General features: G+C 38.7%; 1 protein-coding gene across 2 annotated transcripts in view; it reads left to right on the forward strand.

The window, feature by feature from the left end:
• Positions 1–1,225: 1,225 nt before the first annotated feature.
• The window catches only part of LOC129790516 (uncharacterized), a 33,088-nt gene continuing 17,173 nt past the window's right edge, over positions 1,226–17,140 (forward strand). Inside the window, exons 1-4 of one of the 2 annotated variants that reach the window (XM_055828021.1) lie at positions 1,226–1,604; positions 7,690–8,589; positions 9,245–9,388; positions 14,323–15,121. In XM_055828021.1, coding sequence (XP_055683996.1) covers positions 8,080–8,589; positions 9,245–9,388; positions 14,323–15,121 — 1,453 coding nt within the window. In that variant the 5' untranslated portion in view covers positions 1,226–1,604; positions 7,690–8,079. The remainder of the gene's footprint in view (positions 1,605–7,689; positions 8,590–9,244; positions 9,389–14,322; positions 15,122–17,140) is intronic. The other variant, XM_055828022.1, reaches the window with a different exon arrangement.

Raw genomic sequence — 17,140 nt, forward strand, 5'->3', positions numbered from 1 at the left:
GCTGTGTAACACGAGTGTTGTTTTATATTAATTTATTCTCTGGCTCTGTCAGCATCGGTCGCTAGACTTTATGACTGCCGAGAAAGCTTCTTAGCTTGAGATGATTGAAAATTCTGGAATTGATTTAACATTTCTTTTTTCAAAAGAACTTTTATAATTTTTGTCTTATTTGTTGTAGTTTTTCATGGAATTTTCACACAAAAATTAAACCAGGCGCCTCCACTGCTAATTATTTTTAGATCATTTTTTAAACTCAAAATAATGTTCAAAACGTCATCAATATATTTTTATTAAATTGTTTAAGCTCCTTGCGGACGCTTTAAAATTAATTTAAAATAGTTTGTACAAAAATCTTCCATTTCTCCATTATTTTCTCCTTATTCCCACAAACTTCGCGCTTGATTTACATAATGCTTGGTTAAACTACATTTTAATTTTATGCTCTTTAATTTCCCATAAATCGCTTTCAATGGAAATTGTTTTCTGCTGAAAAGCACCACGCCTCCCCTCCTCCTCAGCGTACACCTGCGTTATATATCAACAAATGTAATTATGGGATTTGCAAGCAAAGCGAATTATCAAAATTTCAATTGACAAATTAAATTCCGGCTGAATTGTCAATATTCAGAGCTATTTTATATGGGGTTCACGGGTTGAGGCACAATTGTTCAAATCACTGTAAGCTTTTACAAATCCCCCCTCCTCCCATACAATCATATTGAGATGACAAAATTGATGGAAATAAAGCTCTTATGCCGCGAAATATCTTCCTCGAGCAATCGATAAAAGCTTTCCCCCCTTTGAAAGTTACACCTGTGTGCGAATTTTTTTTCGGGGGTGAGCTGAGTACTACCCCTAAGGTTTGAGGTGAAGAATGAAAGGGGGTGGGGGCATGATAAGAATCTTCCCTTCGTAAAAATATAAATGTCTATCGCGATGGGAAAATGATTGGGGAGAGAAAGCGATATGAAGATATTTTTTAAGTTATATATGAATTGTTTAATCGAACGTCGAGGGGCTTTTGCAGAGCTTTTACGCATGTGCCACTCTCTCTCTCGCTCTCTCTTCCCCATGGGCTCACCTTGATGCTCGCATAGGGAAAATTGTTGGGAAATGAGGGCAGTGAGAGCAAGAGAGAGATTATGGGGCTTTCCAAGTGTTGCGGGGAAACTCACAGCATCCACACATGAAGCTTTCCCGTGGAAACTTCATTGCTCAGCGAGTCAGTTCAGCTCCGGCCGTTTGGATGATTGGAATGCTTCTGCAGGAAGCTCCCGGTTGGCATTTTTCCATGCCATCGAGTACCACCTCTGCACAGGTACCAATATACAAGTTAGTTTGAGTGTACATCAAAGTGAAGAAACGTGCGTTCACGTGTAACAGAGCTGGACACACTATAGTAGCTAAATTGTTGTGAAAGTGCAAAAGTTGGAGTGATTTTTTTTTAGTGATGCGGGAGTGGTTGGAAAGAGTGAAAGTTTTAAACGCACGTTGAGGATTTATCTGCAGGATCGTAAAACGTGAACTTGTGGATTATCACTACATAAGAAGAAAAAAAAATCCTCTTGTGAACAGTGCTCAAGTGCGATGTAATTTGTTTAAATGTAAGGAGTTTTCACAGAGGAAAGGGGGACTTTTCATGAGTCTTGTGGGAGTTTGGGGCTTGAAAAACATCTCAATGAAAGCTTTATTTAATATCCACGAGGAATTCCTATGCGAGTGTGGGTGGATTAGCAAATATTCCCGTGTACAAACCCTCCCAACTCTGTGAGCTTTTTTTCTCCCTCCCTACAAAGCACTCACTCACAGTATACGAATCTCTTTAATGAGCAGCACCAGCAAAAAAATCAACCCTCTGCAAAATTTCCTCCAAAAAAAAATTCACCCTCAGGAGGGACTTTAATAAATCCACCGAAAGAAAAAAAACCCGCACAGAAAATAAATCCACAGAAAAGGAATAAATCATCATAGACAAATTTTTGATAAAATCTCTGTGCGAAGCTGATGGAAAAATCCACAATGCAGATCACGCAGAGAGGGATGCAATTGGGGCCTAATCTCGTCGTTGTTTGTGGCCAAAAGACAGTGCGGCAAATTGAACAATAAATTTTGGGGAGAATGTTTTTTTTTCACCGGGAGGCAATACAAACCTGGAAAAATCCCAGGAATTTCACTGCAGCCAAAACCATATGTTTGGTGCACCTTTGTGTATCTTTTCATATCAATGCGGGGACACAGACTCGCTATATGGTGGAAATTTATGGGCAACCGCGGTGCGAGAATTTTCATTCTGCAAAATATTCTAATTCAATGCAGCACCGTGGCTCATGGAAATGAATTTCTTGTTCCATTTTCCAAATCAAAATCATCCCCGCTATATTTTCTCTCAGCTTGTTTTCTCTTTTTTTTGTTGAATACTGGGGAATTACTCAATATTTTTTTTACTTTTTAATACCTATATTGGATTACATAGTACCTCAACAGTTTTTTTTTTTGGTTTTATTAATTTTCCAATAAATTATTAGAAGATTAGAATGGATAGGTTACGTAGAGCTTTCAAAAAGCTCTGAAAAATACATTTTCAATTGAAAATAGAGCAAAAAAGTGTTAAAAAAAAGTTCAAAACAAGACAATTTCCCACATTTTTTTCCAATTAAAAAAATTGAGTCACACTTTGAAGACAAGTTGACCCACTTCTTCCAACTTTCCTCCTTTAGATCTTCGCCGTTTTATTTATATTTTCAAAGCACAAATAGTTTTTGCATAAATTTTGTTTAATTTCACCTTGTTTGAGGGAACGTAAAAAGGATAAAACAAGCTCCATGCGGACTATTTGCACAAACTTTGAAATAAATTTAAAACTTTTTAGTTCTTTCTCAAAGGTACCGAATTTCTTATTTAAAAAAAAATCTTTCAAGTCACGAAATTAATTGCAAATATTTGAAAAAATGTTTTTAACGTTTTAATGAATAAACTTTGTGGGGAATTTATTTAAAAATTTATGGAAATTACACGGAGATTTATTGTGGAAACTGACTGAACATGAGACATACTTTACATCGAAGCTTTTCAAATAAAAATCTTTAATTAATTCACGTGTAAAAGAATTTTATTGCAAGGTGATAAAAATAACGAATTAAACTTCTTGGATTTTAAGTATAAAATTCCTTGTTTTAAAGTCTTTTTTATAGGAAAAAAAGATTCATTCGTTCTTACAGGGAAAAGGTCACATATTTTTTTCTTTTAAATGAAATAAAGCCTGGAATATAGAGCAAAAATCATATATTTTTATGTAAGAAAAAAATGTTCTATGTTCTTAAATTGTCCCCATATTATATGTATTATAAATTCTTTTCATTATGGCACATTTGGAACTTCGCCAAAGCTCCACTAAAAAAAATCATTTGAAAGTATATCACGAGATAGAAATAAACAAAAAATTAGAGACTTTTTTGATTAAATAAAATAGATTTAATATATAAACAATTTATTGATTTTTATAAAAAAATTTACGGTGTAACAAGTTGCCCCTTTCCCCCTTATAATGGTCCTATCCGACGCATTTTTTTTTCTTTCAAAAAATATATATAAAACCCTCCTTAATAAAATCTCATCACATTACGTCTCGTAATTTGCCTGCAAAACTAATAAGATTTAAGTAAATTCTCATGAAATCTGCTCTCTCTTCTCTGTAAATTTATTTAGTTCGATTAAATTTTCAATAAAACGGATTACATTCACTCGGAAGCGCGCTGAGAATGTCATGAGTTTCACCCACAACTCCTGTGTCACGAAGAAGCAGCTTCTCTTGGCTTCCTTTGCGTTTTCCCTGTGTGCGGGAGGAAACGATGAATTCTATGCCGGAAGAATAGGGGGTGGCTCCGTGATGTAATTTTTGGCAACAAAAGGGACTACATGTGGGGGGCGGTGGGGTGGACTACAAGTGGGTGGTGTGTGTATAAATTTGGAACAAATTCAGAGACTTTTCATACACACAATAGGAAAATGCCGGAGAGGCGTCTGCGGAGAAGGGAGATATATTCAATGAAATTTTCATGCGAGAGCTAAACGTTTTCCACAGAGTCACGCTGACTTGAGATTCAAGAGAAAATCTACGCGACTTTTCCTGCAAAAGGGAAAATTCATTTAGCCATCTCTAAATGCCTTCGATAGTCTTTCGTTCCCACTACCCCACCCCAACTCCGCTTTGTGGGGAAAATGGGAGAGAAAATCCTCCACAGAGAGGGACGTAGGAAAAAAGGGGGCGCAGGACAATTCGGCAAAGTGATTTATGATGGAAATGAATGGACAGCACTGCAAAAGAAAACTCATATTTAGAAATGTAGGTCATTTTCTTTCCATGCGTTTTGCCCGCAGTTCCATCCTCCCTCGTTTATGGGTAGCCCACAAAAAGATGATAAATCATGGATTTTTCACCGAAAGCTTTGCATGCTTTCGAAGCTTTCCTCTCTCTCCCTCGCCTCTCTATCATCTTCTATGTAACCCATTTTTTTGGTACATCTCACTCTCTATAGGGAAGATGGGAGTGAAACGAAGAAGGGCTTTTGAAAAGCTCTAAATGAAAAAGCTTAGAAATTTTCTTTTTTTTTGGATCTTTCTGGACTCCAGTCTTCCCAAATCCCTCAAGTATTTTTACCAATTAACATGGGATTGAATATGAACGTGGTGCAAACATAATCTCACCATAACCACCAGCAAAGCCCTAACCTCGTTTTATGAGGTTTTCAAGACAAAGAAAGGATAAAATCGGATGAATGAGGAAAACTCCCGAAAAAACCGCATGAAAAATCAATATTTAATTAAAACTTCAAAAGAAGCATCCCTTCGCGACGATGCGTGTGGCTCGGGGAAACTTTTCCACCCCATGTAGAAGAGATGAAAGATTGAGATTTCTATTTTATTTAACATTTTAATTAGTAACATTCAAAATTAATCACTCCCTGGGAAGCCCGCTCATGACCTTCATCATCCCGCGTGAATTTCATCTTTTTTTTTGCAGCCCACACTCCCCCGCAACACGCCTCAATCTAATTTCTCTTTTGCGAACTGAAGATAATCATTCTGGAAGATAATGGCTCGCGCAAGGACTGGGTGTGTTCATGATGAGAAATTGTCCAGCAAAATTGGGTTGTGAACTTTGACTTAATGAGGGGTACGCGGGAAATAGCGCAAGGGGTTTGGGGTGAAAATTCAACTAAAGAAAGTTTTAACAGGACTTGGCAGTTGAATGAGTTTTATGATCATTTTTTCTGTCTGATAAGATCACATTGAAGACGTGGATTAGAGCTTTGGACACTCAAGGAAAGGATAATAAATGGAAATTAAAGGAAGTTTTTCGTTTTCTGCTTTGGAATGAATTTTTTTGATTGATTAAAATTTGAAAATTTTTAATAAAAATCATTTTTTTATTTTAATTTAAAGTTTAAGCTCTAAAATCTCTAGTTAGGAGGAAAAGCTCAAATACTTTATGTAGGTAATTTATGTATAAAATAAATAATTTAAAAGGAGCCATAAAAGGCTCGGCCTAGACCTTTTTTCTAGCATAATTTTCAGAGCAATATTAAGAAGAAATTGAAGAATTCAAAAAATTCTTAACATGCTTTTGGGATTAATGTATTCTGTATGTTTTAGGGGGAAAATGATTTTCCTTAATTTTGATGACTTTTCCAACATTCAACGACGCGCGGGTTATCCCTTTTGCTGCTGCTTAGCAACTCTACATGATAAAATTTTCCCACCCCCACCCGGTTGGCACTGACTTTCAACTCTGTGAGTGCGATGCCATGAATGTTGATGGCATTTCCATCCCCATCATAATATTGCTGGAGTTTTCTCTCACTGTGCTGCCACACCATCCCTAGAGGCCAAACACATGTTGGGGGGCTTTCGCGTGTCTGCGTGAGAGTGTTTAATTTCTTTTTGGTTTGAAGGAAAAAACAAGGGAAAACGATTTACAATTGTGATATGAAAATGACAGTGAGAAAACAAGAAGAGCGAGAGTAGGTGGATTTTCCATGAACAGGAAAACGCAATTTTCCTCAATGACAACCCCCCTTGTCAAATATTGCTTTTCCGTACCCCCTCTGGGGGGTAACCAACCCCGAAAAAGGTGCCAAGTGTGTGAATTTGAGCTTCAGTTGATGGGAGGAAAGCTCAAGAGAAGTAGTAGAGAGGAATTGTAGGGAAAAAAAGGTGAAGAAAATTGAGGCAATTTTCCCGGGGAATGTCTTGTGTGCATCCACTTCCGTACGACGATGACTCGCTTTTCCACTCTCACAGGGAAGGTGTAAAATATAATCTTGGGTGTGACAAGGGCTTCAATGGCTCACCCTGGTGAAAGTGAAGAGGTGTGTTCTCATTCTCATGATCATCTCACGTTATTGAGTCAAATCTCTAAGGATTTCTTTTTTCCTTCCACACCTGCCTGCCTTATTTCAACCCTCACCCACCCACCCATTCTCTTTAGACTCTCTCACATCCCCCCTTCAGCATATGAAGGTTCTCAGAATTTCGCGATGGAATGAAAATTCAGTGGCCGGAAGCACACAGATATTTGAATGCATTACATGTATTTCAATTATTCACTTAGAAAACAAGGAAATAAAATATTTATGAAATAGCGTGGAGGAATGAAAAATTCAAGAAAAACATCCTCTACCTCTCTTGCAGAACAATAAAGAAATTGTTGTTCGTTTTTTTTTCTTTCTTCCTGGGCCTTTTACTCCGAATTACAGAGAGAGATGTAATAATTGGATTTGTTAGATTGTGGTTTCCACACAAAATACCCTCCAAGGTAGAAAATGGACTTTTTTATGCTTCCTATTTGGTATATGAATGCCTGTGGGAGTGATATTTTCCAGAACAATAAATTTTGACTGGCGCTGTAAAAACAATTTAAAAAAATTTTATTATTTAGAAAGAAAAAATCTTCCGGTAAGTTTTTCTTTAAGTTTTCAGATATTTTGGAGTTTTTTTTGATATTTAAAAATCAGAGGATAAACTTTATGATTTATAGAGCTTTATGAATTTTAAGGTTTTTACTAAAAAGCATAAAAACCAGTCTTAAAATTTAAATCAAATAAAAACAAGCTCAAAAACCGATATTTTCAAAATTCTTTCTCATTGCTTTTCATGAAAGGTAAAGCATTTCCTTCTCTTTAAATTTCTCTCTCGATTTTTTTTCATTTCCTCCCAAATTCCTCTAGCTCCCTTAACATATTATATTTCAATGAAGCTTCTTTATGGAACTGAATTTTTTTCACGTTAGAGTGACTGAATTAAAAGTTAATTTTCCTTCAAAGAAACCCTCCACTTTTACCCTTCTAGTAAGTAATAATAATGCAAATAATTTCTTTGGTTGGGACTACCAAAAGGAAAAAGAAGCCCTTAACGAAAGCTCCCGCACTGTGGGGAAAGTTTGTGATGTGAATGAAGAAATTTTCATCCCAGATATTTTTGCATCTTTGGATTTTCCCTTTAGCTGAGCACAAGAAGCGATATAAGCTGGAAAATTCTTTAGAAATTCTTAGAAGAGACTCCTTTTTTTCTCAACCCCTTCTTGTACACAAGACTGCTCAAATACTTCCCTTTTGTGCACTCAAAACTATCTCAAACGTAACTCTTCTTACATTTTTTTTCTTCCATCTTCCTTCTGTAACATCCTTTTAGAGAGGCATCAGTGGGAGAGTATATATTCATCGTTAAAAGTGTGCTATAATGGACTAAGTTTAGTGAGTGTGTAGTAAAGTTCTCAAGAGACGAAGGAGTAGAGATTGTATTCTTAAGTAGATGCGAAAGATAATCCGTGAAATTTTGTACATTTTCGTCGTAAGATGCAAAAAAGGATAAAAAGCGCAATTCTAAATTAAATTAGAGACTCATCTGTACTATAAATAATTAATATTACATATAGTGTTTATTAGTCAATGTGTTAAAAATCGTTTTAAGGAAAGGCAAAGAGAAAAAAGTTAAGTGCTCTAATCCCCAATCTTGTGTATAAAGTACGCGTGAAGTATGTGGATGACCCACCGTCTAAATTGAGCGTGTGGGTGGGTCACAATGACAGAGTTCGAGCGTCGTATGTTGGAGTGGAGTTTGTCCAATGGCAAGCTAAGTCGATCGAATAGTGCACGCGAACCCAAACCTTCTCGGGGGCGAGAGACGCTCAAACCCGGAAAGAGCGCAAAGCGCGAAGTGTACTTCCTGTCGCCGTCGAAGAAGCGTCGACGTGACAATTCGGCCTCATCGAAGAGGGACGCATCCACCCTCTCGTTGCGACAATCAACCTTCCCGCGTGTCCTGCCGCCAGCACGCACGGAAAATTGTGGTTTGGTCGAGAGTCGCCTGGACGGGCACATCCCGCACCGTAGGCACTCAACAGACGTTCAGAACGACACAAATTGCGATCAAACCATCTACTATTCCGACTCCAATCGCTCAGTAACGCCACAATACAGTGAATCCCACAGGATCCCCAATCACACAGCAGGATCTGAAGTTCAGGGATCACTGAGACGTAGCAAAGGACGGAGTAGTCAGTCGCTTTGTAGCTGTGACGCTGAGACTGAGGTAAGAATTCTTTTCTTTTCTTCTAACGAATTAAACTTCATGTAATTCAAATAATCATAAATATTCGGAATATTGAAAATTATTCGACTAAAACTCCCCAATGTTCATCAGAAAACTACCCTTTGGATAAAACTCATCAATAAAATGCTGCAGAAAAAAAAGAGACAATAAGAAAAATCTTCTGTAGCTTTTCTTTTTTCATCGTATTCTGTTAATTAGATACCCCTCATTGGAAGAAAATATCCTTTGCATATCGCATGAAGAAGTTGCGACTGTTAACTGAGAAATATTCTAGCCATTAAGTTGAGAATCTCTTTAAATAAAAATTTATTGAACATTTAAAACTATCCGGAGTAAAATATGCGAGACTTGAGCGCACACCCCAGCAGCAGGAATTGTAAGAAATTTTCCTTGAGAATTTATTTCAAGAAAACTTTCTTGGAGCAAAAAAGGAAGAAGTTTAAGTGGGGAAATTTGTAGCATTGTAAGAAACAAATTGAGGAGACAATTTGAAGATAAACCATGCACAAAATGCTTCAATCAATCAAGTTGAGAGATTTTGCATGCCACGTGAGGTATTTGTGTGTGTGGGGGATGATTTTAAGGGGTACGTGTCTGGCCTAATCCATCCTTCATCTTTTCACTCCACTTGCAGATTATTCCTGACCCGGACCGCCCGATGTGCCGGTACGGTGTTGACGGGAAGAAGAGTCACACGTACACGTGTGAGCAGAATGCCCAAATCCTCATGCGCCTGGAGCGGGAGCGACAGGCCAAGCTTGGCTCTACTGGAAAGATGGTGAGTTTTGGGTGCTGTTGCCCCTTTTAGTCCACTTCCGATGGGATTACAGCATGAATTTTCAGGGTGGAAATTGTCATGTGGTTTGGCACCATTCAGCTATGCACACAGACATACACACACACTTCCCTCCCGGAATGCCCTAAAACGTGGTCAACCGCAGAATAGCACCAAAAGGATGGGATGTCCTTTTTGGCAAATGTCCAGCCCAAACCTCATTCACTTCCCCACCCACTCCCACCCTCGTGCAATCAATACAATCAATTGATTTGCATCGCATCGAATGATCCATCAATCGATTTAATCAGAATTTTTTATGATAAAAAATCATTCGAGAGCTTTTTCATTTTCAAAATAACTCGAAATTCTAATAATTTCTGATATTATCAGTATCAAAAAGCAATTATTGGTTCCGTCAAAGCTTTCGCAGAACAACATTTTAATTTAATCTGAACGGATATAAATTCCCTTCCTGCTGCAACATAATTCTAATTCTCATCTACACAGCATGAAGCAATTTGTTGGTCCCAATTTCCAAGAGGCATGTTAGTGCAAACCATGTCAAGTGATAGGGTACACCACAACACAGAGCTACAAAATCCACACAAAATTTCATTTTGTGCACTTCCGCCGGATGTGTGGAGAAAGGTGAAAATTCACCCCCAAAATACGGAAGGGAGGGGACAGGAAGGGGATGACGGTGGGTGAGAAAAAACCACAAAACAAGTCAATTTGAACATGGAGAAAAGTTTGTCCAATTAAACCCCCTCGCTACGAATGGAAATCTCCGGCCGCCCACACTTTGGCGCGCAACTTTTAACATCTCACTCCTTTTGCGTATCATTTTCTCATTCAGCAGCAAATTTTCACTACACCACATGAATCCACCACTTCCCCTCCATTCAGTTTCTTCTCGTTCCTCTGCTTTTTGGGGGTGCATTTTAGACCACCCCCGCGCTAAACGTGGGAAAGTTTAATTGCCAAAGAAGATTTTCCAAGTGAGATTGAGCTTCTGCAATTGGAATTGTATGCAAATTGATGGGGTGGGGAGGCGATGGGTGGTTGGATGCTGCAGCATCACACACATGATGTACCTTAAGAGGAATTTACGCCAAGAAGGCAGCATCTGCTTAGCATTTCCAACAATTACTTTCCAAGTCATTCACACGGAAAACCATAAAAGGGAATTTCTAATTCAAGGAAAATTCTAATATGGATTTTCTTTTTCTTTTTATATCAATGTTGAATATTTTTTCTTTAAATTCTTTGTAAGTTAATCCTAAAAGAAAATTCAAAATGAAGGGCAGATTAAATGGGACTTTTATTAATATTTAGTTTAATACTGAATATTTATTTAAAAAATCTTTTTTTAAATATTTAAAAAAATTCAAAATGATTTTATTGATTTTTTAGATTTACGGAAATCAAAAATTCTGTTAGATTTCTTAAATAAAATCTTGTTAAAGTTTCTTTTATTATTTAATAAGTTTTAAGAATTCTTTAGAAATTTTCTGTGCATTCAATTTTATCCACAAAGAATTTGTTTTTGCACATTAAGAACAGCAATCAAGGAATTTTTAAGAGTTTTCCTAACACCCTAACACGACCTACTTCATCCCAATCTCTCCCAATCCTTTTTTAAGGAAAAAAAAAGTGATTTTCTTCAATAACTTTTAATATAAATTTCTCTCTGGAATGTAAATTAAAAATCAACCAACTTTCCTATTATAGGAATATTTTCTTAATTTTTTATGCGCTACAATCTCATTGATCCTCTTTCATCGCATTTTTCTCTTTTTTAACCTTTTGGGGTTTGCCAAAGAGCTCACTCTTTCTCTGTGTGTTTACCCAAGAGATTACCGTCTTCTTGAGAATATTCGGTCACATTTTCCTTCATCCCCTCAAAGGGGCATACAAAAGTAGGAAAAAAAGAAGGAATCAAAGGATTGTTGAGGGATATGGTGGTGAAAGCTCTTGGAGAGAGTTTGGGAAAGATTTTGCATTGAATGGTCCGTTAACCCTTAAATTGTCAACTTCTGGGTGGATCTTGTGGGATATTTTAAAGTGTACTCATGGTGGGTTTCTCATTTGTGACTTTGAGGGCAGCGTAGGGAAAGGAGGACAAAGAGGGGGGTGGTAGCCATAGAGCCATCAACATGTCAGTAAAGGATGTTTCTCGATGTTTCATGGGAATTGCCTTTCCTTCCCTTTATAGAAACTACGAGAGAGAGAGAGAGAGAGTGACCCATCATGTGCAGCAGCAGCAGCACACACGGGATGCGCGGGTGAATGATAAATCTCGGCATTGTCCTCCTGGACAATTGGATGTCCAGGCGAGTGAATTGAGGGTCATTCTCTCGGTACGGTGATAAAGAACTTCCCGGTGCCTGAGAATGCCATTCAGTTGTGACGTACAGGCGTGGGTGGATGTGGGTGGGTGGGCTGAGGAGAGGCAAGATTCTAAATCACACTAAGCACTCTACCTCAATTAAATTCGTACACCGCGCCATCCCAACTCCCACAATGTGGCCAGAGGCACTCCAATTGAAGACAATTGCAGTGACTCTGTGCAAATACACGCGCGACTGGTTGGAATTGGGTGGGTGGAAATTTTGGCATGGGGGTACACATCGCGCCATTGCAGTGCGAGGAAAAGCACTCCGAGGAGGAACTTAATTACACATCCTATTAACGGATTCTCCATGCTCCTCGCATTAGAATGCGGGGGTGGAGTGAGTGGCAAACCGCACATGGAGTGTTGAACAAGAATACAAGGCGGTGGGTTGTGACGCAAATATCCTCCGGGTGTGATTAATTGCAGAAATATTATCCCTCTCATGCACATTTGAAGCAATTGATTAAATGCCGACATTCCTTCCTCGCACACAGCAAGGCATTGAGATAATTATGAATAAATTCACAGAGGAAGAGAGTACCATTGAGCCAGGAAAAGCTCCTGCACCAGAAAGCATTCTCATAATTCATACTTTATCTTCTCATGTCCATCACAATGTTTAATCATTATGCATAGTGCGGCTAATGGGAAATCCGAAAAGGATGAAGGGGATTATTATTCAACCTCATCATAGGACAATAGAAACCTATATAATGCATGAGAGCTAAAATGAGGGATTGAGAAGTATTTGAAAAATCCCCCAACGTTAATAATCAAGACTTAATATATTGCTTAAATTCCACTCAACGTGGTGGAATGAAAGGAGTTTATGTACTTTTCATTAATGAAAATGTTTCACTCCTAAAAAAAAAAAGAAATCTCTTACAATTTTTTTAAAGAAAAATCCTTAAACTCCCTTCATTTTAATGAAAAATTCAACAACACCACCCCACCAGCTTCGTGAGAAAATTTGCCACCCTTAATATACTTTACCAATTTATTCATCTCAAACATTTTGCCAAAATACATAAGAATCAATAAATTTTCATAATACCCCCATTTAAGCCACTCACATGGAATGTTTTGCGGAGTATTTTCCTCACCACCACCCACGTAATATTTTGGAACATTTCCCAGATCTTCTGGGGCCTTTGATTTACTACTAAAAGCCAAATTTTATTAACATGTGAGCCGAAACTTTTGGGGATTCGTACACACATAGAATGGGTTTCTAGGTCAAGTGGGAGCATCCCTCTGGAAATTTTGGGGATACCTTCCCCTGCCACAAATCCCTTTGCGACACATGGACGCCCTCAAATTTTTGTTTAGCACCCGGGTGTGTGGGGAAGACCGTTAAAAGCTCCCCCAGTGGAATTGAAGAGGCGAGCTTTCTCTCATGTTTGTCATCTCTCTGATGGGATTGCATTTTTGGAGCCTTGTCCATTGCCAAGCGCGACCTTTCTCAATTTTTTTTACCCTCCCCCAACTCTCCTTGTGCTTGAACGGAGAGACGTCTGGCAAAGGTGGTAGTCTGTATGGCAGGAAAGTGCGGATTATGGTCCATATATTTGGGTCTATGGGAGAGAATTTCTATATGAAGCATGTGGAATTAAATGGAGTGTGGATTAGCGGTGGAAGGGGGTGGTAGGATTAAATGGAAGGTGAGAGGTGGCGCACCACTCGAGATCCCTTTTTAGGGAGGAATCATGAAGAGAAGAAATGAAAGGAAAAAATGCTCTTTTTATCCTCACAGGGCGAAGGAGTGGGAAACAGAGAGTTATTTCTGGTTCTGTGGGTTCGATTTTATTGCTTCACGTATTTTTTTTTTCTTCTCCAATCTATAATTCCGAACGCATGTGAACACGCACATAATTCACAGAGAGAGAGGACCCTTTTCACCATCTTCCACACTGCTTGCTTGCTGGGGGTAGGTGAAAAGAAAAGCCTCCACGTCCCAAGATGGGGTGAACGGCTCACTCCCTTGAGGATGTGGAAAAGAAAGCTCTCGGGGAACGTGAAAGGCTTTCTCGCACAAATACAATTCTATTCATTCGGTAAATAAGAGCAAATGGACATTCTATAAAATGTGGCCAGGAGCCATTGTCATGCCATATTGCCGATATAGGGTGGATGAGAAGGATTCCGGATGCAGGGGCGGGTGGCTTAAGCACAGGAGGGTGAGTTTTCTATACGGAATCGGCATCGAATTCATCGATTTTCTCACTTCTTGCCCTCAAGGGAAGAAATTCGAATTTCTTATTGAAGCTTTCTTGGGGGTGGCATGGGGATACCGTACATACATAACATATATCCTTAATCTCATGGAAACAACACACACGTTGAGTATTTTCCAATAAAACCAAAGCTTTTCACATTCGCCGGAAAAGCCTTTCAAAAAATTATTCACACGAATTTGATAGGAATGTAAACGTGCCAATTTAAGAGAAAGGTTTTCCAAGGAATTTTCTCCGTTTGATTAAGGATTTTTTTGGGGTTGATTTAGGAACTAAACTATTTTCTTTTTTTTTACCTTTTTCAGAATGCATTGTTTACGGACGTTGACATCATCCCACCCCCACCTCCGCCATTGAGAAGAAATCCTTCACTAACGCGACACTACCCAGCTACAATTAAGACTACCGTGAGTCCACCCTCAACCACAACAGGTGAGGACATCAAAACGGGTGACTGTAGTGTCTCCCTCCTCAATTGTGCCACTGCCAACATTAGCTACGAATTGAAGACGACTAAACCTGACATTTGCAACTTTGGCGCGCCCACGAGATCAGTCTCAACGACCCAGCTTGGTTTCGTAGATAATCCCGCTTTTGATCCCACCGGGCAGGATACGGAGAAACCCTGTCCGCACTTCCTCGTGGAAGATCAAGGAGGGGATCAGGGCTTCCAGAAGGACGACGCTACGGTCTTCTTCTATCACCACGAACCCCCGCCAAGTGCTCCAAACTTCGACATGGATTACCCGACGAAATTCAATACAATCGGACCGCACAGCGGGGAGAACTACCAGAAGTTGAAGCCTCCTCTCGATCGACATCACTCAAGTAGTTGCAATCTCAATCAATTCGGACACAGTCACGATGGGTGCTACTTCTCAAATTCACTCACGAATTTCTCCCTACTACCCCCATCGGGGCACCATCGGCCCTATAGCCATTTTCTAGCGAGCAGTATGGAGACTACCAACCCCCTTGGGGGATCGTACACGTCAACGCTTAGCTCAGGTACACTGGGGAAGCATCAGCATGCAGCTGGGATGCCCTGGAGGCACAGACAGTGCTCAAGTCGGGCCTCAAGTAGCTCTGGAACGAGTTCAACGCGTAAGTTTCATTTAATATTATTTTTTTTCTTTTGGGAATATGGGTTCGCTTTAGTTGTGGCTCAGGGTTAAAGAAATCAAGAGAAAAGTCTTCTCCAGAAGATTTTCTTTAAGAAAAAATATCATTTCCAAAGAAAAACTTTTTATTTTAAATAATACAGAGAGTGGGAAAGATATACTACATAATAGAAGAAAGCTCAGATATGTATTATAAAAGCTCAGAGTAAATTCGAATGCTCCGGAAAATTTAATTTTTAATTAACCCTGGAGGATTTTACTGGTCACAGTGGCTAATTTAAGTTAAAATCTGTTAAACATTTCGTGATAAATTCTACATCCTGTTTGTAGGGTAGTTCAATTACTTCATTTTTTCTAAAGAAAATTTGGAAAAACATTTTCTTTATGAGAGGAAATTAAAGTCTACGTTTTGAGGTTAGAAATATCGATCCTCGAAGGGTCAAAGGAGAAAAAGAAGAGCAAAGTTTCTTTAATAACGAAAAGGATGTTAAGCACAATATATTTAAAATTTCTTTATAGAAATCCAAAAATTAATTAAATAATTTTATTTATCATTCAAAATAACATAAATAGATTCTCAAAATGAAATTTTATTAAAATCTTGAAAGAAAAATTACTATTTTCTTTTATTTTAACAAGCAGTTTGATCTTATTTTAATTTCTACATTACATCCTTTTACACTCTACATTAAATCAGCCAATGAAAAACATCGTTTATATATGAAAGCTCTTCAATTCTTTTCTAATAATCTCCTGCTCTCTCTATAAATGGAAGGGCTGTATTGGATGGGGTTTCATTATTATTCTACACTATTTGTTGAACTAAAATGAGTTGCTGCTGGTGGTAAAAAAAATATTGGCACACATAAACTCCAATTTCCAGCACTGAATTCCAATGCGGCACAACACCTTATTGATTAGTCAGCTCTGGTATGGTTTTTTTCCCGCACACGGCAAAACTTTTCCCACACTTTTGCTATATCGAATTTCCTCGAACAAACCCAACGTGTTCAGGAGGGGGAAGGGTGTTGGATGTCCTGTAGTGTCAGAAAGTTTCCAATTAACTCAACACACGATGTTTGTTTCTGAGGCACCTCACACCCGCCTCTTTTGGCAAGCTACATCCTGTTGCCGGAATTCTTTGAATACACCCTCCCCCACGCGTCTCCTTAGAAAGCTCTTGGCATGGGGTATGAATGGATGGAGGAGAGAGTTTGAGGAATTTATCGGAAGCCGCCAAGTTTTGTGCAAAATCTGTCTCAGTATGGCAAATAACGTCAATAACTCCATCTGCCTCGCTGAGCAACATAATTACACTAATCATACACGAAAGGAGGGCAGGCAAGGGGACGGCTATGTATATCTTATCACTGCGGCATAGAGGGTGGAACGTTGTGGGTTTGGGGATGAAGGTGTGACATAATGGAAATGAAGGCACGATGTGGGCGCACCAGGCAATCGACCGTATCGATTCTCTCTCGGGGGGTGATTTATTGTCCTCCGCATGAGTGTCTGGGGAAATCCTGCAGAGATCCTACACCGTACACACACTGCCCATACAACTCCTGAGAGACCAATTAAAATTTCCCTCCCAAAGAGCAGAGAGACTTTCTATTTGATTGAATCTCCTCGTGATCAATTAAATGTGATTTCGTTTTTATTGCCTTTTCGCTCTTATTCGGCAAAAAAATGCTAATGAGAAGTTCAAGGATTTTTCTTTGATAAAAGCTTCAGGGGGGAGATGAATTTTTCTAATGTGAAAATTCATTCATTTAAAAAAAAATTTCTTTAACAAAAATATATTCTTTGGTCAATTTGTTTGGCAGAAGCCTTAATAAATATGCAAAGAAACGCTAAAACGACGGGCTTATGTAACCACAGAGGGCTGTTTGTGTAGATTTGTCCCCATTCTTTTACACCATAACGTGTCATGCGATAGAAATGTCCACAAGCAACCCACCCCCGGCCACCCCTAAGCGCCGGGATGTGGTGAAGAAAAATG

This window comes from Lutzomyia longipalpis, chromosome 2 (genome assembly GCF_024334085.1).
Source record: "Lutzomyia longipalpis isolate SR_M1_2022 chromosome 2, ASM2433408v1".
Taxonomy (NCBI): domain Eukaryota; kingdom Metazoa; phylum Arthropoda; class Insecta; order Diptera; family Psychodidae; genus Lutzomyia; species Lutzomyia longipalpis.